This window comes from Mesoplodon densirostris, chromosome 8, assembly GCF_025265405.1.
Source record: "Mesoplodon densirostris isolate mMesDen1 chromosome 8, mMesDen1 primary haplotype, whole genome shotgun sequence".
Lineage (NCBI taxonomy): Eukaryota > Metazoa > Chordata > Mammalia > Artiodactyla > Ziphiidae > Mesoplodon > Mesoplodon densirostris.
In genome coordinates this window covers 46,695,808-46,721,373 of record NC_082668.1, presented here as the reverse complement: position 1 = coordinate 46,721,373, position 25,566 = coordinate 46,695,808, and the positions used below count along the sequence as shown (strand labels likewise).

The 25,566-nt window shown below is 34.4% G+C and overlaps 1 protein-coding gene across 1 annotated transcript in view; it reads left to right on the top strand.

The window, feature by feature from the left end:
- Positions 1 to 25,566, top strand: part of ANKAR (ankyrin and armadillo repeat containing) — a 65,646-nt gene that overhangs the window by 38,892 nt on the left and 1,188 nt on the right. The window contains 10 exon segments of the mRNA XM_060105726.1: positions 3,244 to 3,485; positions 3,658 to 3,811; positions 3,896 to 4,057; positions 8,807 to 8,913; positions 10,594 to 10,716; positions 17,386 to 17,544; positions 18,250 to 18,367; positions 20,972 to 21,081; positions 22,650 to 22,846; positions 25,182 to 25,228. Coding sequence (XP_059961709.1) covers positions 3,244 to 3,485; positions 3,658 to 3,811; positions 3,896 to 4,057; positions 8,807 to 8,913; positions 10,594 to 10,716; positions 17,386 to 17,544; positions 18,250 to 18,367; positions 20,972 to 21,081; positions 22,650 to 22,846; positions 25,182 to 25,228 — 1,419 coding nt within the window.

Here is a 25,566-nt window from a genome sequence, read left to right as displayed (position 1 = left end):
ATTTGTAGAAGAGTTAATACCTAGCCTTTTCAAACTATTCCAAAAAACTGAAGAGAAAGGAACACTTCCAAACTCCTTCTGTGAGGCCACCATTACCCAGATGCCAAAACCAAAGAAACTACAAAAAAAGAGAAAATTACATGCCAATATCCCTGATGAACATGGATGCAAAAATCCTCAACAAAATATTAGCAAATTAAATTCAACAATACATTAAAAGGATCATACATGTTCAAGTGGCATTTATCCCAGGGATGGTTCAATGTCCACAAATTAACCAGTGTGATATACCACATTAACAAACCAAGGATAAAAATTCTATCATCTCAATAGATGCACAAAAAGCTTCTGACAAAATTCAACATCCATTTATAATAAAAACTCTCAAAGTGGGTATAGAGTGAATATACATCAATGTAATAAAGGCCATATATGACAAAATCACAGCTAATATCATACTCAACAGTGAAAAGTTGAAAACATTTCCTCTAAGATCAGGAATATGACAAGGGTGCCCACTCTTGTCACTTTTATTCAACTAGTAGTGGAAGTTCTAGCCACAGCAATCAGAAAATAAAATAAATAAAGAGACTCTAAATTGGAAAGATAAAAGTAAGATTGTCACTGTTTGCAGGTGAAATTATACTATATATAGAAAACCCTAAAGAGGCCACCAAAAAACTATTAGAACTAATAAATGAATTCAGTAAATTTGCAGGATACAAAATTAATATACAGAAATCCATTGTGTTTCTGTACACTAATAACAATCTATCAGAAAGAGAAATTAAGAAAACAATCCCATTTACAATTCCATCAAAAATAATAAAATATCTAGGAATAAATTTAACCAAGGAGGTGAGAGACCTGTATTCTAAAAACTGTAAGACACTGATGAAAGAAATTGAAGTTGACACAAATAAATGGAAATATATACCAAGATCATGGACTGAAAGAATTAATGTTGTTAAAATGGCCATACAACCCAGGGTAGTCTACAGATTCAATTAAATCCTTAATAAAATACCAATGGCGTTTTTCACAGAGCTAGAACAAATGATCCTAAAATTTGTATGGAACCACAACAGAACCAAATAGCCAAAGCAATCTTGAGAAAGAAGAACAGAGCGGGAGGTATCACACTCCCTGATTTCAAACTATACTACAAAGCTATAGTAATCAAAACAGTATCATGCTGGCACAGAAAGAGCCACATAAATCAATGGAACAAAAAGAGAGCCCAGAAATAAACCCATGCTTATATGGTCAATTAATCTGTGACAAAGGAGGAAAGAATATACAATGGGGAAAAGATAATCTCTTCAATAAATGCTGTTGGGAAAACTGGACAACTTCATGCAGAAGAATCAAACTGGACACTTTCTTACACTGTATACAAAAATAAACTTGAAATGGATTAAAGACTTAAATGTAAGACCTGAAATTTTAAAACTTCTAGAAGAAAACAGGCAGTATGCTCTTTGACATTGATCTTAGCAATATTTTTTGAATATTTCTCCTCAGACAAGTGAGACAAAACCAAAAATAAACAAATGGGACTAAATCAAACTAAAAAGCTTTGCATAGCAAAGGAAACCATCAACAAAATGAGAAAACAACCTACTGATTGGATAAAATATTTGCAAACAATATATCTGATAAGAGCTTAATATCCAACATATATAAAGAACTCAAATGACTCAACATTACAAAAAAAAAAAAAAAAAACCTAACAATCCAATTAAAAAATGGGCAGGGAACCTGAATAGACATTTTTCCAAAGAAGATGTACAGATGGCCAAGAGACATATGAAAAGATGCTCAACATCACTAATCACCAGGGAAATGCAAATCAAAACCACAATGAGATATCATTCACACCTCTCCAAAGGGCTATCATCAAAAAGATAGCAAATAACAAGTGTTGCTGAGGGTGTGGAGAAGAAAGAACCCTCTAGCACTGTTGGTGGGAATGTAAATTGGTGCAGCCACTATGGAGAACAGTGTGGAGATTTCTCAAAAAATTAAAAATAGAACTACCAAATGATCCAGCAATTCCACTTCTAGATGTTTACCCAAGAAAAACTTAAACACTAGTTCAAAAAGATAAAAGCACCCCTATTTTCAATTAGCATTATTAACAATAGTCAAGATATCGAAGCAACCTAAGTGCCTACTGATAGATGAATGAATAAAGATGTTGTATATACACACAATGGAATATTTACAGCCATAAAAAAGAATGAAATCTTGCCATTTGCAACAATATGGATGGAACTAGAGGGTATTACGCTAAGTGACATAAGTCAGACAAAGACAAATATCATATTACTTATGTGTGGAATCTAAAAACCAAAACAAATGAACAAACAAAACAAAAACAGACTCATAGATGCAGAGAACAAACTGGTGATTGCCAGAGGCAAAGGGAGTTTGGGGGCTGTGCGAAATAAGTGAAGGGGATTAAGAAGTACGAACTTACAGTTATAAAATAAGTCACAAGGATGTAATATACAGCATAAGAAATATGGTCAGTAATATTGAAATAACATTGTATGGGAATAGATGGTTACTTTTTGAGTTGATCATTTCATAATGTATTTAAATATCAAATAACTCTGCTGTACACCTGAAACTAACATAATATTGTATGTCAACTATACTTCAATTAAAAAAAAAGAAAAAGGGAAAAAAAAGAAAATAAATTTACTGCAAATGTATTAAGTTATTCCAATAGCTCCTAGGACTCTTATACTAAGGGAAAAAAATACAAACAGGAAGGAATTGTGCCAAGATTTCTCCTAAGCATTGTTTAAAACAGTGAAAAGTTGGAAACAACACATTATTTTTTAAAATGCAAATGTTTAAGGAAATGTGATACACCCATTAATGGAATATTTAGGAGACACTGATGTTCATAAAGAATGGGAAAATTTTTATGGTAAATTAAAATGCAGGATACTGTGTTTACAGTACAACTATATTAAATATGTCTGTAACACTAAAGTTACCTATATTTATATATTATATATATTTATAAAAGTAGTGGATGAGACTTAGTGAAATGTTTGTGCTTGGGTGGTGAAAGTCTGGACAGTTTTATTTTTTCTATTTTTCTTTATTTTCTAAATTTTCTAAACTCTATAAATTTGATTTTCAAATATGGGAAACTAGTGATATATGCTGCATTTTTATGTTCTTTTTAAAAAGATTTATTTAACTGGTTCTTGAATTCATTTGAAGATGTGTTGACAGCTGTATCTTCTGTCACAATTGCTGAGGTTGCACGTGACAATAAGGAAGTTCAGGATGCTATGGCTATGGAAGGAGCCATTCCTCCTCTGGTGGCCCTTTTTATAGGAAAACAACTTGGTGTTCAAGTGAAGGGTGCAATGGCTGTGGAAGCACTGGCAAGTTACAACCCTGCTATACAGAGAGCATTTCTGGAAAAATCACTAAGTAAATATCTTTTAAAACTCCTCAAGGTAGGAATTTTATGATTCCTTTTCATTTTTCTTAGATAAAGCATTCAATATTGAATTTAGTTAAGTGAAAAGAAAACTAAAACCAATTCTAGAATAAACATTTTATCAAACAAACATTCCTACGGTATTCAATAAATCCTCAATGACTGAATAGAATACTTTTTTTAAATAGGCGTTTCAAATAGATGTTAAGGAACAAGGAGCTGTAGCACTTTGGGCTTTGGCAGGACAAACACTAAAACAACAAAAGTATATGGCAGAAGAGATTGGATACAACTTTATAATAAATATGCTTTTATCACCATCAGCTAAAATGCAGTATGTTGGTAAGTTATTTTCTATGCATAAATCTGTACAATATAGAACCGGACATTGGAATATCACACATGTTTCTTGCTTTTTGTTGCCAGGAGGTGAAGCAGTCATAGCACTAAGTAAGGACAGCAGGATACACCAAAATCAAATATGTGAAGGGAATGGAATTGCACCACTGGTTCACTTACTAAGGATTAGTAAAATAGCTGAAGGAACACTTCTGAGTGTCATCAAAGCAGTGGGATCCATCTGTATTGGTTTGTACGTTTATTCTCAGTTTTAAAAATATCAGTAAATACTTCTCTTCCTCTCTATCCCTACTGTTGCAGCCCTTAACCATATTTAATCTGTTATTATAATGTTTTTATTTCTCCAAGACCTTAATGAGTAAAAGTGGTGTAGTTAAGCATATTGTATCAGTCTTGCTCTTGAGTTCTGGTTAGAATGAAAAATGAGGACCATGAGCCTTGGCTATTTTGACTTAAAGCGATCTCCTTTTTTAAGTAAAGAGAAAATATTTCTTATTTTGAATCTCAGGAACTATATGTTTTTAAAGATATAGAAGTGTTTCTAATGCTGTGGCACATTTTTCGATCCCAGTCTCTTTCCGTAATGATTCTTTGTTTACATAGTGGCCACTAGGTCTAGTTGTTCCTTTCTTTGCAGAGGAATTAACCTTTTGGGATATCTGAAAAATGTGGAATTGTTGGTGATTGACTTACCAAAAATAAAAAATCAGGCTCTTTGCTGACCTGCATGAACGTATGGCAGTGACTGAGACTGCTTCCTGTAGGCAAGAGAAAAAAACCCTAAAACTTTATTTCTAGTCCATTGTGTTTCCAGAAAAAAAAAAAAAAAATTCTAGCTGAAGAACATAGGACTTGGTTTCAAAATTTTTTTTTTTCCTTTTTTCTTAGAAAAGCTACTTTACTGAAATTCACTAACTGCTTTCAGGCAATCAAGTCAGGCAAGATAATTTTGTTGTTGTTGTTGTTTTAGCCAGAGTCTCTGGTATAAATTATTTCTAAAATTCTAGTAAATGATAACACAAATACAAAGATAACTGATATACGTGTGTGTTTTCAGTTTCTTCTCATTAGTTTACTTCAAAGCTGTCCGCATTTGCCATAGACAAGTTCTTGCCACAGACAAGAACTACAGAAAAAGACTCTTGCTTTCAAACTCACCAGCTTAGACTCTTCACACACACATACCCCTTCCTTTTTCTTCTTCATCATGTTCATGTTTTCTTCTATACCCTTGAACATATAGAACATATTTAAAATAGCTGTTTTAACATCCCTGTAACTAGTTCCAGCATATCCGTTATTTCTGGGTCTCTTGCTATTGGCTGATTTTTTTCTTGATTATGAATCAATCATATTTTCCTGCTTCTTTGCACACCTAGAGCTTTTAAAATGTGAGTGTTTTTTAAAAGTGCTATTGAAATACAATTTACATATAAGAAGATATTTAAATAAAATAAATAGAATAAAATATTAAATACATTATTTAGAGTGTACAGTTTGATGAGTTTTGACATATGTATTCAGCACTGACACCATCAGCACAGTCAAGTAAGTGAATATAATCATCACCTCCAAATGCTTCATTGTCCCTTCCTTCCTAATTCCTCCCTCTTTTCACCCCATCCCCAGATAACCACTGATCTGTTTTTTTTTTCTTATGATCTGAGAATGGCTTTAGTGTATTTTACATATTAAAACATAAGCTTCTGATTTTTTTCTTTAAAAAATAATGTGCTGATTTGAATTCATGGCATGGATCCTAACAGCACAAAATTACTTTTAAAATTTGACATTAAATGATCTCTACCACTGATTTATTTTCTATCACTATAGATTAGCTTGCATTTTCTAGAATTTTATGTAAATGGAATTATACATGTGTACTTTTTTCTTGCTTCTTTCACTCAGCATGATTATTTTGACATTCATCCATATTATTGTATCAAATATCAATAAAATACTTCTCTTTCAATGCTGAGTAGTATTCCATTGTATGGTGTGATGGTTAATTTTATGCCTTATGATATACATACATACATACATACATATATATCCCGTTGGTTCTCTTTCTTTGGAAAACCCTAATGCTTATGGATATATTATGATTTGTTTACCCATGCTCCCATTGATGGACATTTGGATTGTTTCCTGTTTCTTGCTATATTGTAAATAAAACTGTTAACGAACATTTGTGTTCAAGTTTTGGTATAGACACGTTTTCATTTCTCGTGGGTAAATATCTAGAAGTAGGATTGCTGGGTCATATGGTAGGTGTATGTTTAACTTTTAAAGAAACTGCCAGATTGATTTTCAAAGTAGTGTTACCACTTTGCACTTTTACCACTTTGCACTTCTACTAGCTGTGTGTGAGTTCCAGTAGCTTCACATCCTCATCAACATTTAGTATGGTAATTTTATTATTGTAGTGGATATGTAGTAAATCTTATTGTGGTTTTAATTAGCATTTTCTTAATGACTAATGATGTAGAGCATCGTTTCATGTGTTTATTTGTCATTTGTATATCTTCTTTGCTAAAGTGTCTGTTCAAATATTTTGCCCATTTTTTACATTGTGTTGTCTTGAGTTTTAAGCATTCTTTATAAATTCTAGATACAGCTCTTTTTTTGTTGTCGTTAGATGCATGTTTTGCATAAATTTTCTTCCAGTCTGTGGTATCTTTCCATTTTTGTAACAGGGTCTTTTGAAGAGGTGAAGTTTTAAATTTTGATGAAGTCCAGTTCATTGATTTAAAAATTGTTCAGTTTGTAGGTTTTGTGTCCTCTTTAAGAACTCTCTGCTAAACCCAAGATCATAAAGTTTTTCTGTTTTCCTCTATATTTTGATGTATGATACATTTTGAGTTGGCTGAGATTCATTTTCTCACATATGGCTGCCCAACTGCTTCAGCATCATTTATTGGAAATATTATCTTTTCCTCCATTGAATTAGCTAGGCACTTTTGTCAAAAATCAATTGACAAGATATTTGTGGGTCTATTTCTTGACTTTTTATTCAGTTCTATTTAACTATTTGTCTATCTTTATGTTGTACTCACTGTCTTAATTACTGTAGACTTACTGTAAATCTTGAAAGCAGATAGCATTAAGTGCTTCGACCTTGCTATTGTTTTTCAAAGCTGTTTTGGCTGTTTCAGGTCCCTTGTATTTCCATATAGTTTAAAAAATTAACCTGCCAATTTCTAAAGAAGATCCTTCTGTTATTTTGATTGGAATTGCATGGAATCTATAAGTAAATTTGGGGAGAACATGCATCCCATTGATATCACGTTTTTTAATCCATAAACACGGTATATTTCTCCATTAATTGGGCCTTCTTTAATATCTCCCAGCAATGTTTTATAGTTGCCAATGTACAACTCTTGCACATTTTTTGCCAGTTTTACCTTAGGTATTTCATATTTTAAAATCATGCATAAGAAATTTTGATTGAATGCTGGGCATTGTGAGTTTTAAATTGATATATGCTGGATCTTATTGTTTTCCTTTAAGGAGAGTTAGGCTTTATTCTGGCATGCAGTTATTTTACTTGGGATCAAATTGATCCTTTTGCACCTAGCTTTTAACCTTTCCTAGGACAAGTCTAGAGCAGCCTTTACTTTGGAACTAACTTAACCCTGTGCTTTTGAGATGATTCCTTTCAGAGGACTCAATCTCTTTGTGTAGTCCCGTGTATTATGAGGTATCTACACTCTGGCCAGTAGGAACACAAACCATCCCTAGACAAGTGTGAGCTCTGAGAATTGTTCAGCCTACTGCTTGTAGTGATTCTTTTCCCAACTTAATTTTTGAGTTCCATTCCATTATTAACATGTGAAGATTCAGTCAGAGATTTGAGGGTGTTCATCTTATAACACCACCATCATCATTATAATCATCATTATTAAAAATAGTAATTTTTTTGAAACCAACCTCCAGCATCTTCACCCCTTGAAATCTCCCTACCTACTCCTTTGCCACCTACTCTGAAGTGAGCAATATCTCTTCTGTGCTTCAACTGTACTTTTCTAACCTCTGTCAAAGCACTTATTGCATGGTACTGAAATCATATATTTAAATAGTTGCTCACCCTATAAAATATAAACTCCTTGAGGGTAGAGAATCTAATTCCTTCTTTTAGCCCTACCTATTACCTCAGTGCCTGGTGTACCAGGCATTTAATACCTGTCGGTTGAATGAAGAATATTCATGTAATTAGTGTTTGTGTACATCCCCTGGTGGCCAGTGTGGGGGGAGTAGGGGACAAGGAAACCAAAGTATTCTTTGCTCCTTCTATAATATTTCCCTTAGTCCCTTCAAACTTCCCCAGGTCATAATAAGTAGGTGGTTTCTCTTCATTGTTCATAAAGGAGCCCAATCTTGTATTTATATTTAAGTATGTAAACCCACTGCATATGTGTTGTGACATTTATTGGCAAAAGAACAAAATTTAAATTGTTTGTGCATGTCCACTAGAGATGATTTGAGTTTCTTCATTGAGATTAGACCTGCAATTTAAAGTAGTATGTTTAAAAGAAGAAGTAAGATTATCTTTTTAGTATGTGTATTTAAGGAATCCAGAAATTTAACCAGGTGATTACTCGAGTTACTTTTATAAAAACAAACTTTTTATGGAAAACAGTAGCCACTATAAGCTGAAGTACCTTGTACATAATAATTTTTTAATAAATGATAGCTATTTCATTATTATTCCCTGATAGTCCAGCACCTCTAATTTCTTTGTTCTTTTGACTATTAGAAAACCATCTACACTTCTAACAGTAAATTTTCCATGTTTATCCAGTTTGCCTTTTAAAAAATTAATTAAGGTAAAATAGTGTCAATATAGCATTTCCTTTTGTAATTTACCAACCATATTACGCTAGGACACATTATCAACCAAATATGTTGAGCTATGTTTGACTTTACCATTTTCAAGATGGAAAAAATATTATCTCATGGAGTTGTGGATTCTTACAGGTGTCGCCCATACAAGCAATCCCATTAGTCAACAATTGCTTGTAGAAGAAAATGCCTTTCCAGTACTTATCCAACTATTGAGAAATCACCCCTCTCCTAATATTAAGGTATATATAAGATTTTTTGTGTGTGATATAGTAAAAATTAACATAAATGACTTTTTAAGAATAATTTGTATCTTTAGGCAAGCTCACAAGTTTAATAAAAATATTTAACCTTTTAAACAAAATCTTAGAAGTTTAAACAAAAAAGTTACTACAAAGATAGTAGCAAAGATACCATTAAATTTTATTAAAATATGGTTTCTTCAAATATAATAAGAAAGTCTCATGTCCTTACTCATCAAAGAAGTTTTATTCCTCAGATATTTGATTATTCATAGGATTTCTTCCCTACTTCCTCAGATACTGGTTGCTAAAACTGGGTGGGGATAATGAGGATGTGTGATTTATGTAGCAAAATTTCTCAAATATAAGTGAATCCTGTCAGTGCCACACCATCAATACAGCCCTGCCGTCTACAAAGCAGTCTGTGTTGTCTGGCAGCAATAGTTATCTCAAGGGTGGACACTGCTAGGTATTACTATGAGTTGTTGAGGAGTCATTCACTCTTCCATTTACTTCTAGTAAAATGCCTTTAATAAAATGACATTCACATCTATTCAAATCCTTTACCAAGGTTTTAGAAATTCAGGACATCTATACTTGGCCAGACAGAAATTATAAGGACAAGAAATATATTTTCTCTACAAAATTTGGTATGTGCTTTGCTGGAAGTGAGAAAAGAAAAATAACATAGGAGGGAAATATATAAGTAAACATAGCGTTGTTTCTTTTAAGGAATGTGTTTATTATCAGAAAAGATGTCATAAGTTATCTGGCTTTTCTTGCTGTGAAAGAGATTATTTCATTACAGGAGTTGATTAGGGAAACAAAAAAAGGCATATGCTAGCAATTTTTTGGCTTGAATTATATGTAAAAACTGCAACGACTTTTAAAGTACAAATAAATTTCACAAAATGAAGGAAAATGACACATAAAAATACATTTTTATTTTAAAATGTACATTTTCATGGCCAGTTTACTTCAACTGCATCTATCTGTATTTCAGTATACATTATCACTGCATTCTTAAACTTGTTAAAACAAAACATAAATACATTTTAATACTTTTCCTCAAGTAAGATTCTGTAGTAATTTTTCAATAATAATCATGCTTTTCAAATTCACACTTTTAATAGAAATGCATGGTGTAGCACTTAAAAAATTTGCCTACTGAGCCCAATAATAAACAAGGTTCATTAGCAACCTCCTTAAATGACTCCAGAACTAGAAGAGGAAAGCTTCCTCAGTGTTTTGCTTCAATTGAAGGCATTCTATTAAAGCGTTACAACTCAATGGTCAGTAGCTAACAAGCAGTTCAGAACAGCTTTATAATTCATGCTAGGAAATTAAAAAACCTTTTTTAGATGTAGAAGGAATGCAACTATGCACTTAAGAGAAACTTCTTCACATGTCTTGCAGGCCCTTGTTGCCTCCCGCTATGCCCTCAAATGAAGCTTTGTGATTGTGCAACACACAGAAGGGTATTTTCTCAGCTGTTAAAAATTATAAGGGACATTTCTCCAGAAGTTGTAAATGCCACTCTCTAAATACTAGTCAGAGAGATGGAATTAATGGATTTTATGGTATCTTTGATTGGTATATCCTATATAAATATTTGTATAATGAAATATGTCATTTGATAAACCATGAGTGAAAAATAATTTTTGAAAATCACATTTTTAGGTTGAAGTGGCATTTTCCTTGGCATGTATTGTCCTAAGGAATGATCAGTTACAGAATGAATTACAAGAAAATGAAGGATTTAATTATGCTGATGTCCTTTGTCTTCTTCACTCACAAGATAAGGTAATAACTATACAAAATATTAGAGATCATTTAGAAGAAAATGATTTTTAGACTACATCCTCAAAATTTCACCAAGTCTTTTTCTTTTTCTTTTTTTTTTTTCATGGCAATATTCAAATGTATTATTTAAGAAATGTAAAATCTCTTTGGTGGGTTGTTAGTTTGTAATGATGGAATAATATTGTTCCATATTTTTCATAGTTGTCATATTTCATCTTGAAATATAACAATTTTTTAAAATGTGCAGAGTCTCATTTTTTTAATCTTTATTGGAGTATAATTGATTTACAATGTGTTAGTTTCTGCTGTATAACAAAGTGAATCAGCTATATGTACATATATCCCCATATCCCCTCCCTCTTGTGTCTCCCTCCCACCCTCCCTATCCCACCCCTCTAGGTGGTCGCAAATCACCGAGCTGATTTCCCTGTGCTATGTGGCTGCTTCCCACTAGCTATCTGTTTCACATTTGGCAGTGTATATATGTCAATGCTACTATCTCACTTCGTCCCAGCTTACCCTTCCCCCTCCCCGTGTCCTCAAGTCCATTCTCTACATCTGCGTCTTTATTCCTGACCTGCCCCTAGGTTCATCAGAACCACTTTTTTTTTTTTTTTTTTTTTAGATTCCATATACATGTGTTAGCATATGGTATTTGTTTCTCTCTTTCTGACATACTTTACTCTGTATGACAGACTCTAGGTCCATCCACCTCACTACAAATAACTCAATTTCCTTTCTTTCTATGGCTGAGTGATATTCCATTGTATATATGTGCCACATCTTTAAACATTCACCTGTCGATGGACACTTAGGTTGCTTCCATGTCCTGGCTATTATAAATAGTGCTGTAATGAACACTGTGGTACATGACTCTTTTTGAATTATGGTTTTCTCAGGGTATATGCCCAGTAGTGGGATTGCTGGGTCATATGGTAGTTCTATTTGTAGTTTTTTAAGGAAACCCCATACTGTTCTTCATAGTGGCTGTATCAATTTACATTCCCACCAACAGTGCGAGAGGGTTCCCTTTTCTCCACACCCTTTCCAGCATTTGTTGTTTGTAGATTTCCTGATGATGCCCATTCTAACTGGTGTGAGGTGATACCTCATTGTAGTTTTGATTTGCATTTCTCTAATAATTAGTGATGTTGAGCAGCTTTTCATGTGCTTCTTGGCCATCTGTATGTCTTCTTTGGAGAAATGTCTATTTAGGTCTTCTGCCCATTTTTGGATTGGGTTGTTTGTTTGATATTGAGCTGCATGAGCTCTTTTTATATTTTGGAGATTAATCCTTTGTCCGTTGATTCGTTTGCAAATACTTTCTCCCATTCTGAGGGTTGTCTTTTCATCTTGTTTATGGTTTCCTTTGCTGTGCAAAAGCTTTGAAGTTTCATTAGGTCCCATTTGTTTATTTTTCTTTTTATTTCCATTACTCTAGGAGGTGAATCAAAAAAGATCTTGCTGTGATTTATTTATTTAACACTCAAAGAGTGTTCTTCCTAAGTTTTCCTCTAAGAGTTTTATAGTGCCCAGTCTTACATTTAGGTCACTAATCCATTTTGAGTTTATTTTTGTGTATGGTGTTAGGGAGTGTTCTAATTTCATTCTTTTACATGTAGCTGTCCAGTTTTCCCAGCACCACTTATTGAAGAGACTATCTTTTCACCATTTTATATCCTTGCCTCCTGTGTCATAGATTAGTTGACCATAGGTGCGTGGGTTTATTTCTGGGCTTTCTATCTTGTTCCATTGATCTATGTTTCTGTTTTTGTGCCAGTACCACATTGTCTTGATTACTGTAGCTCTGTAGTATAGGCTGAAGTCAGGGAGTCTGATTACTCCTGTTCCGTTTTTTCCCTCAAGACTGCTTTGGCTATTCGGAGTCTTTTGTGTCTCCATAAAAACTTTAAGATTTTTTGTTCTAGTTCTGTAAAAAATGCCATTGGTAATTTGATAGGGATTGCATTGAATCTCTAGATTGCTTTGGGTAGCATAGTCATTTTCACAATATTGATTCTTCCAATCCAAGAAAATGGAATATCTCTCCATCTGTTGGTATCATCTTTAATTTCTTTCATCAGTGTCTTAGAGTTTTCTGCATACAGGTCTTTTTTCTCCCTAAGTAGGTTTATTCCTAGGTATTTTATTCTTTTCGTTGCAATGGTGAATGAGAGTGTTTCCTTAATTTCTCTTTCAGATTTTTCATCATTAGTGTATAGGAATGCAAGAGATTTCTGTGCATTAATTTTGTATCCTGCAACTTTACCAAATTCATTGATTAGCTCTGGTAGTTTTCTGGTGGCATTTTTAGGATTCTCTATGCATAGTATCATGTCACCTGAAAACAGTGACAGTTTTACTTCTTCTTTTCCAATTTGTATCTCTTTTATTTCTTTTTCTTCTCTGATTGCCATGGCTAGGACTTCCAAAACTATGTTGAATAATAGTGGTGAGAGTGGACATCCTTGTCTCGTTCGTGATCTTAGAGGACGTGCTTTCAGTTTTTCACCACTGAGAAAGATGTTTGCTGTGGGTTTGTTGTATATGGCCTTTATTATGTTGAGGTAGGTTCCCTCTATGCCCACTTTCTAGATAATTTTTATCATAAGTGGGTATTGAATTTTGTCAAAAGCTTTTCCTGCATCTATTGAGATGATCATATGGGTTTTCTTCTTCAATTGGTTAATATGGTGTATCACATTGATTGATTTGTGTATACTGAAGAATCCTTGCATCCCTGGGATCAATCCCACTTGATCATGGTGTACGATCCTTTTAATGTGTTGTTGGATTCTGTTTGCTAGTGTTTTGTTGAGGATTTTTGCATCTATATTCATCAGTGATATTGATCTGTAATTTTCCTTTCTTTGTAGTATCTCTGTCTGGTTTTGGTATCAGGGTGATGGTGGCCTCACAGAATGAGTTTGGGAGTGTTCCTTCCTCTGCAATTTTTTGGAAGAGTTTGAGAAGGATGGCTGTTAGCTCTTCTCTATATGTTTGATAGAATTCACCTGTGAAGCCATCTGGTTCTGGACTTTGGTTTGTTGGAAGATTTTTAATCACAATTTCAATTTCATTACTTGTGATTTTTCTGTTCATATTTTCTGTTTCTTCCTGGTTCAGTCTTGGGAGGTTATACCTTTCTAAGAATTTGTCCATTTCTTCCAGGTTGTGCATTTCATTGGCATAGAGTTGCTTGTAGTAGTCTCTTAGGATGCTTTGTATTTCTGTGGTGTCTGTTGTAACTTTTCCTTTTTCATTTCTAATTTTATTGATTTGAGTACTCTCCCTCTTTTCTTGATGAGTCTCACTAATGGTTCATCAATTTTGTTTATCTTCTCAAAGAACCAGCTTTTAGTTTTATTGATCTTTGCTATTGTTTTCTTTGTTTCTGCTCTGATCTGTATGATTTCTTTCCTTCTGCTAACTTTGGGTTTTGTTTGTTCTTCTTTCTCTAATTCCTTTAGGTGTAAGGTTAGATTGTTTATTTGAGATTTTTCTTGTTTCTTGAGTTAGGCTTGTATAGCTATAAACTTCCCTCTTAAAACTGCTTTTGCTGCATCCCACAGGGTTTGGATTGTCGTGTTTTCATTGTCATTTGTCTCTAGGTATTTTTTGATTTCCTCTTTGATTTCTTCAGTGACCTCTTGGTTATTTAGTAACGTATTGTTTAGCCTCCATGTGTTTTTTACGTTTTTTTCCCTGTAATTCATTTCTAATCTTATAGCGTTGTGGTCAGAGAAGATGCCTGATACAACTTCAATTTTCTTAAATTTACTGAGGCTTGACTTGTGACCCAAGATGTGATCTATCCTGGAGAATGTTCCATGCGCACTTGAGAAGAAAGTGTAATCAGCTGGTTTTGGATGGAATGTCCTATAAATATCTATTAAATATCTCTGGTCTATTGTGTCACTTAAAGCTTCTGTTTCCTTAATTATTTTCCTTTTGGATGATCTGTCCATTGCTGTAAGTAAGGTGTTAAAGTCCCCCACTTTTACTGTGTTACTGTCGATTTCCACATTTATAGCTGTTAGCAGTTGCCTTATATATTGAGGTGCTCCTATGTTGGGTGCATATACATTTATAATTGTTATATCTTCTTCTTGGATTGATCCCTTGATCATTATGTAGTGTCCTTCCTTGTCTCTTGTAACATTCTTTATTTTAAAGTCTATTTTATCTGTTATGAGTATTGCTACTCCAGCTTTCTTTTGATTTCCATTTGCATGGAATATCTTTTTCCATCCCCTCATTTTCAGTCTGTATGTGTCCCTAGGTCTGAAGGGTCTCTTGTAGACAGCATATATATGGGTCTTGTTTTTGTATCCATTCAGCAAGCCTGTGTCTTTTGATTGGAGCATCTAATCCATTCACGTTTAAGGTAATTATCGATATGTATGTTCTTATGACCATTTTCTTAATTGTTTTGGGCTTGTTTTTGTAGGTTCTTTTCTTCTCCTGTGTTTCCCACTTAGAGAAGTTCCTTTAGCATTTGTTATAGAGCTGGTTTGGTGGTGCTGAATTCTCTTAGCTTTTGCTTGTCTGTAAAGCTTTTGATTTCTCCATCGAATCTGAATGAGATCCTTGCTGGGTAGAGTAATCTTGGTTGTAGTTTCTTCCTGTTCATCACTTTAAGTATATCATGCCACTCCCTTCTGGCTTGTAGAGTTTCTGTTGAGAAATCAGCTGTTAACCTTATGGGAATTCCCTTGTATGTTATTTGTCATTTTTCCGTTGCTGCTTTTGATAAATTTTGCCAATTTGATTACGATGTGTCTCTGTGTGTTTCTCCTTGGGTTTATCCTGTACGGGAATCGCTGCGCTTCCTGGACTTGGGTGGCTATTTCCTTTCCCATGTTAGGGAAGTTTTCGAGTATAATCTCTTCAAATATTTTCTCTGGTCCTTTCTCTCTCTCTTTTCCTTCTGGGACCCCTATAATGTGAATGTTGTTGCGTTTAATGTTGTCTCAGAGGTCTCTTAGGCTGTCTTTATTTCTTTTCATTCTTTTTTCTTTATTCTGTTCCGCAGCAGTGAATTCTACCATTCTGTCTTCCAGGTCACTTATCCATTCTTCTGCCTCAGTTATTCTGCTATTGATTCCTTCTAGTATAGTTTTCATTTCAGTTATTGTATTTTTCATCTCTGTTTGTTTGTCCTTTAATTCTTCTAGGTCTTTGTTGAACATTTCTTGCATCTTCTCAATCTTTGCCTCCATTTTTTTCCCGAGGTCCTGGATCATCTTCACTATCATTATTCTGAATTCTTTTTCTGGAAGGTTGCCTATCTCCACTTCATTTAGTTGTTTTTCTGGGGGGTTATCTTGTTCCTTCATCTGGTACATAGCCCTCTGCCTTTTCATCTTGTCTATCTTTCTGTGAATGTGGTTGTTCCACAGGCTGCAGGATTGTACTTCTTCTTGCTTCTGCTGTCTGCACTCTCTTTCTTATTTTTCAGTAAGTCCTGGCCCTCCTTCTCGGACTACTTTTCTTTGTTGCTGGAGTTTTGGGGGAGGGGACGGAGAGGGCAGAAAAGTTGGGCGCTGGGGCAGTCAAGGCCCATGAAGACCCAGGAGAGGGGCTGCAGAGAGTGTTCAGGCCACTGGCTCCTGCCCTGCCATCCCTGCCGCTGCTGCTGCTGCCTGGGACCCGGGGCCTCAGTGGTGCTTGCTCTCCTCCACTTTGAGCTCTTGGGAGCCACACCAGTACATAATTTTTATTATGGAAAATTTCAATCAGAAAAAGAATGACAAAGTAGCATAGTGAACAAATATTCCCATGACCTAGCTTCAGCAGTTATCAACTCATGGCCAATCTTATTTATATATTCCCTCATTTCCCCTATATTACTTTTGAAGCAAATCTCAGGCATCATATAATTTTATCTGTAAATATTTCAGTATGTACCTATAGCATTTTTATATGATTAAGAGCAGCAGAAGAAAACTCACTAAGATTAATGGTTCTCTCACACTAAGACTAAGTTCTCTCTGTACTACCATGTTCAAATAAAATATTATAAATAAGATTTAGTGATAAGATTGTATCTTTTGGGTCTTTCTAGAAGATGGACCATACTTGTTAATCTTTGGCAAGTGGACTGCCAAAGGGAGAATTGGCTTTTGCTCTGTTTGCCCAGTCCCAGAATGTTAAAATGCAATTTTTAAAAGGAAATCATTTTTCTTTTATTCTCCCTTAGAATATAGTACAGTAGAATTTTTGTAAAATTTGTACTTATTTTAAGAAATGACAGATATCTCACAATGCATAAAATTCAATATATATCATGCTATACAAGAGAAGTTTTGATTTATCAGCTCTATTTCAAAATATTGAAAGAAAAATATGTTGAAACAAAAGTTGAAGTTTAATGAAGTTGTGGAGTTTCCTATTATTCATTTGCATAATCAGTAATCTAAAATTCTGTTTAAAAATTAAAACTTTTTCTCTTTTCTTCTCCCTGATACCACAACCTAATTCTCTGTTTTATGTGTTCAATAACATTCTGGGGTAACTCTATTATCTGTTTTTCCCAATACTGTCATATTTTACTCCCAGAGATACAAATGAAATGTATCTTAATATGTAAGAATTCAAAACCTATTACCTTGAGTAACATGAGAAATGAAGTAAGTTAAAGATAATGCATGTCTCTCTTATTTCTAGGATATTTGTTTAAGAGCAGGCTATGCGTTAACCCTTTTTGCCTTCAATAGTCACTTTCAACAATACTTAATATTGGAAAGTGGAATAATGACCATATCAACTTTTGAACCTTTTCTTGAATCAACATTTGAAACTGAAAAGGCAATGGCAGCTTTTCAGGTATAAAATTGAAGGTTAAAACTTCAAATCAATATGTCTTTTTAGTGAAAACTGAAAAATTAGAAAAAACTTTGGATCTGGAAAAACGTTTACTGCTTTTGTAAAATTCACAGTATTTTTTACACCAGTCCCTTCCTCACCTCATAAAAACTCCATTATCTATGAGGATTTCTTCATTTATATAAAATTTTACAAGTCACAAGGCGCTTTTGTCTTTATATCTCATCTGATGCTTATAACAACCCTATCAGATTGATAGAAATATAGTATTATTTTCATCACCCCTATTTTACAAGGAAATAGGTAGAGAAACATGGTAGTGTCCAAGACAAGTTTTCTAACTGCAAATCTTTAGCTGATCATCTAATTCTTCAACCATGTAGACAACCTTATGTATCTGGATTCTTCTTGGTCTTATTCTTTTTTTCTATCCTATGACCTTTAGAAGTATTTTCTATCAACCCATACTTCAACAATGCAAAAGTTGCAAACATTGTAGAAAGAAAAATATGGCCTACGATGGTCACTGCAGTGATCAGATAGGGATATGTACTCTAGGTCCTCCCCACACAGCTCGCTTCTCATTGAATCATACCAAATTACCCCTCTTACTTTTCCAAGAAGTATCCCCTCAGAAATAAAAGGTTAATTACAGAAGCTGAGTAGAAAATGTTTAATGATTCTATGCCTCTTTTTTGTTTTTAGATTATTATATTAGCTAAAGTCATTATAGATGTGGATCACATTACTTTGACTGCAAGAGGTGTTACTATTTTAGTTGATAGTCTATATTCAGTTCATTCCACTACTATTGTCTTGACAGGTAAGAAATAACTAGAAGCTAATCATATCCACCTAAAACTATTTACAAAAAAATTTTTTGGTAACCTGAGCAATAATAAAATAATAAGCCTGATATTCTGTCACACAGTTTGAAGAATGAACTCATATAAGTCTACATGGAACTCCAGAGTTAAGGCTACATGGAACAATGAAAGTCTACTGTGCACCCCAAATAGAACCTTTCTGATTTCCTAATTACTTTTTTGAACTCCTAATTACTTTTTCCAGAATGTAAGATGAGAATTCAACTATGAGCTACCAACAACAAAATTTATACACTGATTTATAATAATACTGGCAGATTTATACTGATAACCTCTGTCTGGTTTCCTTTTGACTAATTGTGCATATTTGTCTAATATTTAAGAGTTCTCTATGTTGCTAGGCAATATAGCAAAGCAAAATGGCCCAACAGAGTTCTTGACATAGGTAGTGCTAATTGTGTGACTATGTCTATCTAGACCTAACTCTCCAGATGATCAATACATTAGTTCTCTTGATCTATCATGCTCAATACAGCATAAAACAGTATCAAAACGACAGCCATATGGAGTGACAACTACCAAAAAATAAAGTATTTGTTTTTTTAACTGAAATGGATTACCGAACACAGTGAAGGAATCTCCACTTGCTGCCATAAAATTACATTTTTATGGAGTGTATTTACTTGGCATGGAAGGTAAATTCAAGCAAACAAAAACTTTCTGATGAAAACTATCTAGGAAAAATACATGTTTAAAATAAGTTATTAAATATATTTTTATCTAAATCACATTCTTAATTCAATGTCGTAGTAATTCTATGACCCTGAAAAACAACTGTAGTGGGTTTCAATTTTACTCCACAAACTCTTCTGTGCAAGAAATGCCATATTATTCTAGCTTTCAAATATTAATTTTCCCAGGCTGGTAGAAACAATCTCAAAAATTATTGGGCTTTCTCTGCACTCCACCATTGGAGTCATATGCATCTCCAGAGCCATATGCATGTCTAGGGTATCTCAAGCAAAGCCAGATATTCAGGCCTCAGGTATAATGTAAAATAAATGACATGCTCAAGTCCAAGTTGATATGGTTTCCAGAAGATGTTCCAAAAGCATAAAATTTTGCAGAAACAGATTTCTGTTGCCAAGTGTCCAGTTTTCCTATGTACACCACTTAGCCATTCTTCACTCAAAGCTCCTGCTATCTCTGTTTTAGTCTTAGATTCTCTGCCCTTCCCCATTGGTTCCCCATTTCTTACTCCCTATCTTTAAAGACTCCTGTGTCCCTTCCCCCTAGCATAATGCCTTCTATAAACTCAGGCTTTTGAAAATGTAAGCCTGAAAGAAAGGTTATCTTTAGACAATTTTTGCTCTAGGCCATATAACCCAGCCCTCCTCATCCTGAGGCAATAAATACAAAGGGCTTCCTGGCTTATAATGGAGGCTGGAAAAAAATACAAGGAGAACAAAAACTCAGTTAATACCTTAATAAAGTATCCACCCACAAATGTAAAAATACATTTATATCTTAAAATTTGTGTTACACCTATTCCAACACAGCGACAATACTGTGAAAGAATATCACACGAAAGCTCTAAAAATAAAACACGAATTCGAATAAAACAATCTTAAGTTCGTAGCTGCACATTTATTTAATTACTAGATCACTTTATTACTTCAATCTCAAAACATTTCTTTTTATGGCAAGAACTTCAATGATCATAAACTTCAATAAGTAATACATTACTTGGTTTTAAAATACCGTTAAGCTCTGAACTCAAAGCCATCTGAATTGCAAAAAGGACATTAAATTTTCTTACAGTAGTTCAAACATTATGTTCATAGTCATTAAAACAAACAAACCATAAAAGCTCAAAACAAAATATATTCTGAAGCCAAGAGGAAGAAAACCTCTGATTTTTCAAAATTCCCCACTCTTAAATAAACCTATTTAACTTTTACTGTTTGTGACAGAAAACCAAACCAGAATTTTGGGGAAAGTTTATTCTACATTTAACACACATGCTTTTTCTCAGCAGGTCTTCATTAATAGAAATGTCTTGTGACTTAAATCTTTTTAAAGATTTTTTTGATGTGGACCACTTTTTTTTTTTTTTTTTTTTTTGCGGTACACGGGCCTCTCACTGTTGTGTCCTCTCCCGTTGCAGCGGAGCACAGGCTCCGGACGCGCAGGCTCAGTGGCCATGGCTCACGGGCCCAGCCGCTCCGCGGCATGTGGGATCTTCCCGGACCGGGGCACGAACCCGCGTCCCCTGCATCGGCAGACTGACTCTCAACCACTGCGCCACCAGGGAAGCCCGATGTGGACCACTTTTAAAGTCTTTATCGAATTTGTTACAATATTGCTTGTTTTATGTTTTGGCTTTTTGGCCGCAAGGCATGTGGGATCTTAGCTCCCCGACCAGGGATCTAACCCGCATCCCGTGCATTGGAAGGTGAATTCTTAACCACTGGACCGCCAGGGAAGTCCCTCAAACCTTTTTTAATACTTTAATATATGCAAGTGAATGAAAGCACAGTATATCAGTTTATACCAATTAAATAACACAGGCATTTTTTTTCTTGTTGTTTAATTTATAGGGAATTTAATAGCTACCCTGGCTCATTCTAGAGCTGGTATTCCAGAAGCACTTACCACATTAGGGACAATCCAACGGCTCTGCTATCATTTGTACTCAAGGCAAGAAGAGGTAAAAAAAAAAAAAAAAAAAAAAAAAAAAATTAATTAATTTGAAAATAGAGTATTCTAAAATATAATTTGCCTCTCTCTCACTTCTGCCGGCTAATTTCTCCACAGGTTGAGTCTCATATAATAGTTCATATTACTAACTCAAAATTTGATTATTTTTCTAGTACTACATTTGCCATTCACAATTCTTGTTTCCACAAAATGTGCACATTCATTTTAACTTCAATCTTTAAGATTCAGTCTACAAATAAGTACATGGATGATACAGAAATTTATAATTATTTATAAAATATTTTATATTTTATAATTAAAATCATTGTCATTTCTATGATTATTTGTAGTGAATGAAAGTGGAATCCATTGGAAAATTTTCCTTACCTGCCAAACAGGGTTAGAGTGAGGGCACCTGAAGACCAGGCTGGCCATAGTAGTGTTTTGCCTCTAAAACACTACTACACATAGTAGTGTTTCCTTTGCTTTTCCCACAGGGTCTAAGGCAGTATTTCTCCAACTTTAGGGTACAACAGAATCACCTGGAGAACTTGTTCCACCATAGACTGCTGGGCTCCATTCACCAAGTTTCTGATCTAATACATCTGGTGTAGGCCCTAGAATTTGCATTTTTAACAAGTTCCCAGAAGCTGAGGCTGCTGGTCCAGAACCACTGTTCAAGGTGTGGAAGATTTTTGGGCATATACAGCAGTCAGATGCCAGTGTAAAGACCACTATGTCAACCTTCTGATACCCTGCATGGGCCTGGTTTATGTTCCTTTCTTTGACATTTCTTATGCCACCATGAACAGATTCTTCTAAGAACTTCCCAGGAATATACTTTTATTAATTATATGAACAACCTAATTGCTTCAGAGTCAAATGCAGAGGGTATTTCCTTCAAAGAAATAATTACTTTTTCTGGAGTCCCATGGCCTGATACTTGTGCTTGTTTTTTTGGTTTTGCCCTGGAAAATTGAGTTGCTTCCCTGTGCGGCTTATTTTTAACTTACTTTTATGCTATACTCTCTAACTTGGTTTCCTATATTACAATCACCTGTGCAGTTTTGAAAAATCCTAATGTTCAGTTCAATGCACCCCAAAGTAATTAAATCAGTTTCTAGGAGGTGGAATACAGACATGATTTTCATAGTTATCCAGGTGATTCCAGTGCACAATGAAGACTGAGACCTACTGTCTTAGTTCAAACTCAAAGGTTCTTACTCGGGCTGCCCATTAGAATCACCTGTGGCACTTTAAAAACAATACACAATGCCAGATTCTACTAAGAGAGTCTGTATTTAGTTGGTGGGCTTTTTTTTTTTTTTTTTAAACTCCTGGTGATTCTAAAAATGCAGTCAGGACTGAGAACAACTACTAGAAATCAATGGCAATTGACAGCCTTCCCTAAAAATATTGCTGCTATGCTTCTATCTATAGAGTGCCATCAGTTGACATACATATTTGCTATACATAGCTACAGAGACTTTCCTATGAAATATTTAATGAGAGCACTGGGTTAGATATTTTAAGAACAAAGCTAAATGGTTAAGGAGAAATTGTTTCCTCTTCATTTAGGTTCGCATGGCTTGCTCCAGTGCTCTTGGCTACTTAACTTACAATGCAAATGCTTTCCGAATCTTATTAAAGGAATGCAGGAATAAGCCTAATCAGTTCCTTCATATAACAAAGAATATCAGCAGAGATGCAAGTATAAACCCAGCATTTTTAAAGGAATTTCAAATGCAACAAAGAGTGGGATTTCCTTCTTTCAGGTATTGTTTCTATATTTGAAGTTGCAGTAGTAAAATTACTGAGAGGAATTTTTAAGGAAGTTTAAGGAAGATCAAACACGGGGAACTGTCCTTGTTATGAATCTATGAATCTATGCATTGTAAAACAAAGGATACACTTCATTCTAAATGTCCACTGCCAAAGCCTGTTTTAATTCCGAGTTAGCAACAGAATTGTAAGTGCAGACAAGAATACAACCTGATCTTGGGGATACTGTCTGGCCAGGATTATTCATCCACGTTTCAGAAAAGTTTCTGGAAGACTGGTTGCCTCCAAGTCTGATCCAGGAAGCCATTTTTTTTTGTAGACTGGAGTATATTTGAGAGCTCTGAGGCAACCAGGAATGTCACTATGACCTTGGCATCAAATGGGACTCTTAGACTTGATCCAAAGCTAGGCCAAATTCCCAGGGCAGAAACAGGGCTAAATCAGACCCTGTGGTTCAAGTTATGGCAAAGTTTGCCAGGCATTTATTCAGACGATTTTGCCTCAGTGTTGTAGTTCTATCATGAACTTAAGTTTCTGAAAAAAGAGAGGAGAATCTCCTTACAATGGACATATTTTCTTTTCTTCTGTAATTGTAGCTGAATGACAAGTCTCTGCAGATAGTGCTATTTACATATAGGAAACAGAACTACTCAAGATATGTTATTAACTCTACAATAATAGAAGAGAATAGGACCCAACAGTGTATCATGGTTCTATAAGTCAATTTTAAGTATAGAGAAAAATGAGTATATCTTCAGAGTCACTTTAATTTGAATTCTTTGAAAAACTGAAAACCCCAAACTGATTATCTAATTTTATATAATAAGCCAGGGAAAACTAAATTACAATTGCTTTAATTGACAATGTTAAAAGAAATATTTACCAGTTCAAAAAATTAATTTAGTTTAAATAATGGAAGTATTATTTTACAGTCACTCTCACAGTTAGCCCATACGGCAACTTTTTGGGAATTAGAAAAAGATGCCCCTTCCTCAGTACACTTTACTGCCATCCCCTGGAAAATGGTTGTAGTAACCATACAAATCTATGACTGTAAGGTGAATGGCACCCTCTGGAGTTGTGAACGCTCAACTTTCAGGATTATAAGCAGTTAACAAGTGGTCAGTAAACTTATAGGAATGGCTACCAAGTGAGGTGGAACTGGTAAGCAAATAACAATTACTCCCATAACTAATAATAATTCTATGCACTCTCCTTAGAGCATTTACATAGACTATTCCCTTTAATTTTCATAACAATCCTATAAAGGAATTTGATTTAAATGAAACTATGGGAAATGCACTAAAAGATTAAGTTCCACAAAATATTCCTTGATTCTACTACTGGAAACCTAAAGTAGATTGATTTTGGTTGGGATCACAACATCGTTGTTTTGGAGTATATTCCATTTCTCTATTCCCACACCCCTATTCAGCCCCAAGAATGGCAGATTAGAAGAGTCTTTGGACATATACATTTTGAAGTATGTAGAGAGCCATAATTTTACTGTTAACTGACCCTGCATGAAAGTACTCTGAGCCTAACAGTAGCTAGTTTCACATGACCCTATAGTCATGATGTTGGCCTATTGAATAGATTGGGCCTGTGCCTCAGTAAAGTTGACAACAGCAAATGTTCCTCATCAAATTAACCAGGAACACATTTGTGATAAGCAGTTTTAACATTTTAACTTTAATCAAGACAACATTTTATTACCAGGGAAATTGTGTAATACCATATTTATATGTTACATGTACAGGATGATGATTAAAATAATACTTCTTTTAAAGCCACACACATCATATTAACTTAGGTATACCTTGTTATTCTTTGGCATGAAACCTTTGAAAATAAAGTTTAAATTTTCTCTTATTCTTAATACATAAAATGACCTGATCTTTATTCTCCAACCTTATCTCCCATCATGTCTCCAGATACCTTTAATTCCAATCACACCAGACTACGTAGTGCCCTTTGAACTTGCCATGCTGTTTTATAGTATGTAATTTTTCATATCCTATTCCCTCTATCTGGAATACCCGCCCCCCCCCCACCTCATCCATTTAAAGACCTATTTTCTTCAGAATCTAACTGAAGTGTCTCTTCTTCCATGGAGCTTTCCCTGATCACTTCAAGCAGATTTACTCTTCCAAATGTTTTGGGTGATAAGCAAGTCAACGAGTGACAGAATATAAAACACCTACAGGTAACATGCATAGTTAGTACAGGTAACGTATAAATTAGACCATTAGGCACTGAACATGGTACCTGGGTGTACGAAGTCTTTATATATATCTAGTTTTTGTGATAAAAATGTTTTCCTTTTAGTCTGGAGAAAAATGGAGGGCCATCCATAATTCCTGTCTTTAAAAAAGGTAATTGATTTTTCTTTTATACTTTCTAGCCCTGACACTTTATAATTGTTCATTTCTAAGAATTCAAAATGTAGGGACTATCAAAAAAATGTTTACCTGTATACTTATGCTTTTCTAATTCTATATACCTAAAATATCTTCCCATTTACAAGCCCATGTTAATCATTTCTTTTAAGGCTTCCCTAATAATATCACTTGACAGAAATCCCTCTTTGCTTTTTCCCACAAGACATGCATAGAAGTCATTATTGAAACAACATGTAAATATGACTTTAATTACGATCTTGCTATTATTCTGTTTCATTTACAACTTGTCTATCTTATAAGTTCTTAGGGCA